Raw genomic sequence first — 1,568 nt, 5'->3', positions numbered from 1 at the left:
GGCTGCTGCTCAGAATCTGGGGCCGTCGGCGCTCGCTCTCGCGCTCTTCATAACGGCGTTGCCCCCTCCCTCCCGCGCCGACGTTGGGCAGCCCGACCACGACAACGTCAGCGCCGCTGGCCTGCAACTCGAGGCGCCTTTGAATGAGCACGAGCCGGTGCGCGGCGGCGGCGCGGGTGATGCAGCCCAAGGTGACGGCGACGGCAGAGGGGGCGGCGCCGGCGGCGGAGGAGGCGGCAGCGGCGGCGATGGCCGCGGGGTCGGCCCGCCCGCCTTTGCTGCTGGTGCTGTGGGCATCATCACAGCTCAGCGGCGGTGTGCGACCAGGGCCAGTGGTAGACTTTCGACGCGGTGAGGCTGCTCTCTGAGCAATGACACTAGCAAGAGCATCATGTGTGTCATCGGAGTCACTTGTATTACGATACCACCACGCCGCCACGCTCGCAAGGGCCGCCTAAGCGCCTAAGCACCCTAAGCACCCCCCCGCTTAGGCCGCTTAGGCGCTTAGGCGAGTGACGGCCGGCTGCCCGGGGCCTGGCGTGCCTCCGCCGTGGGCTGAGCGCCCGGGAGAGCCACTCTGCAAGTGGTGTGCGAGCGTGTAGCCTTTAGCGTGCAGTCGGCCGAGAGAGAAGCCGCGGTAAAGAGGGCCGTCACGAACGAGCCAGCCAGGGTCCGCGGCAGACTCGCGAGTACACGAGTTTCTAGTCTCGCGCGCGCGCCGCGGCGTACCCCAGGCCCAGCCATAGGAGCAGGCCGACCCACACAGGTAAAAGCCGCAGCCGCCAGCCCTCCGACGAAAAGGCTAAAGGGTGGCTAAAAAAACGATCGCCGCTGCGCGCTGGTGAGGGGGAGTCCCTGATGCCTGACCCTGCCAGGCCCAGGGAGGAGGGCGAGACGAACGTGTGGGGTCGTCCGATGAGTGGGACGACCCGATCCCGAAGAGAGAAAGAGTAATCGAGAGTAAAGAGAAGAAGAAGACCCGGCGGCGAATAAAACGGGAGGGAGGCTTCCAGGTTCCAGCATCCAGAACCCGTTCTCACGTCGTGCTCAAGTGCTCCAAAAAGCCCGTAGCTTTTTTCTTCACAGACCTTGTTTTTGAGAAGAAACCCCCTATTCACAGCCTTGTTATTGAGAAAAAAATAAGTCCTATGGCGCTGTGCGCTGTTCACACCGCTCAAACGCGGCGGGCTGCGTGGACGAAGTGGACGGAAGTGCCGAAAAGGAGCGGGCGCGTGGCGTTGCTATGGGACTCTGCAGCTCGAGGCAAGTCGTCGAGGAGGAGGACGTGGCGGCGCGCGCCGCCCCGGTCAACAAGCCCGAGGAGATCCTCAAGGGCACAGTGGAGTCTGCGATCGACAAGTTGGAGGTAATCGCCAAGACCGACCTCGACAAGGATGGCGATATTGCTGACGTTCCAATCGTCTCAGAGGCTCCGCAGGAGGCAGCCGCCGCGGAGTACCCGGTGGAGACCGAGCCTGTTGATGCCCCCCTGGAGGTGGAGTCGGGACCGCGTCAGGACTACATCGTGCCCAAGTCTGAGCGCTCCTCCAGCGGGTCTGTCAAGGACA

The 1,568-nt window shown here is 64.2% G+C and overlaps 1 protein-coding gene across 1 annotated transcript; it reads left to right on the top strand.

The window, feature by feature from the left end:
* Positions 1-1,243: 1,243 nt before the first annotated feature.
* On the top strand, positions 1,244-1,554 carry EMIHUDRAFT_256928 (hypothetical protein; the record flags this gene model as incomplete). Its single annotated transcript, XM_005765602.1, has 1 exon — positions 1,244-1,554. A coding segment is annotated over one exon (311 nt), but the record flags the coding sequence as incomplete, so codon positions are not given.
* Between the last annotated feature and the right edge of the window lie 14 nt (positions 1,555-1,568).

Source organism: Emiliania huxleyi (genome assembly GCF_000372725.1).
Source record: "Emiliania huxleyi CCMP1516 unplaced genomic scaffold EMIHUscaffold_5481, whole genome shotgun sequence".
Lineage (NCBI taxonomy): Eukaryota > Haptophyta > Isochrysidales > Noelaerhabdaceae > Emiliania > Emiliania huxleyi.
The sequence above is the reverse complement of the archived record's forward strand: the minus strand, read 5'-3'. Positions and strand labels throughout refer to the sequence as shown.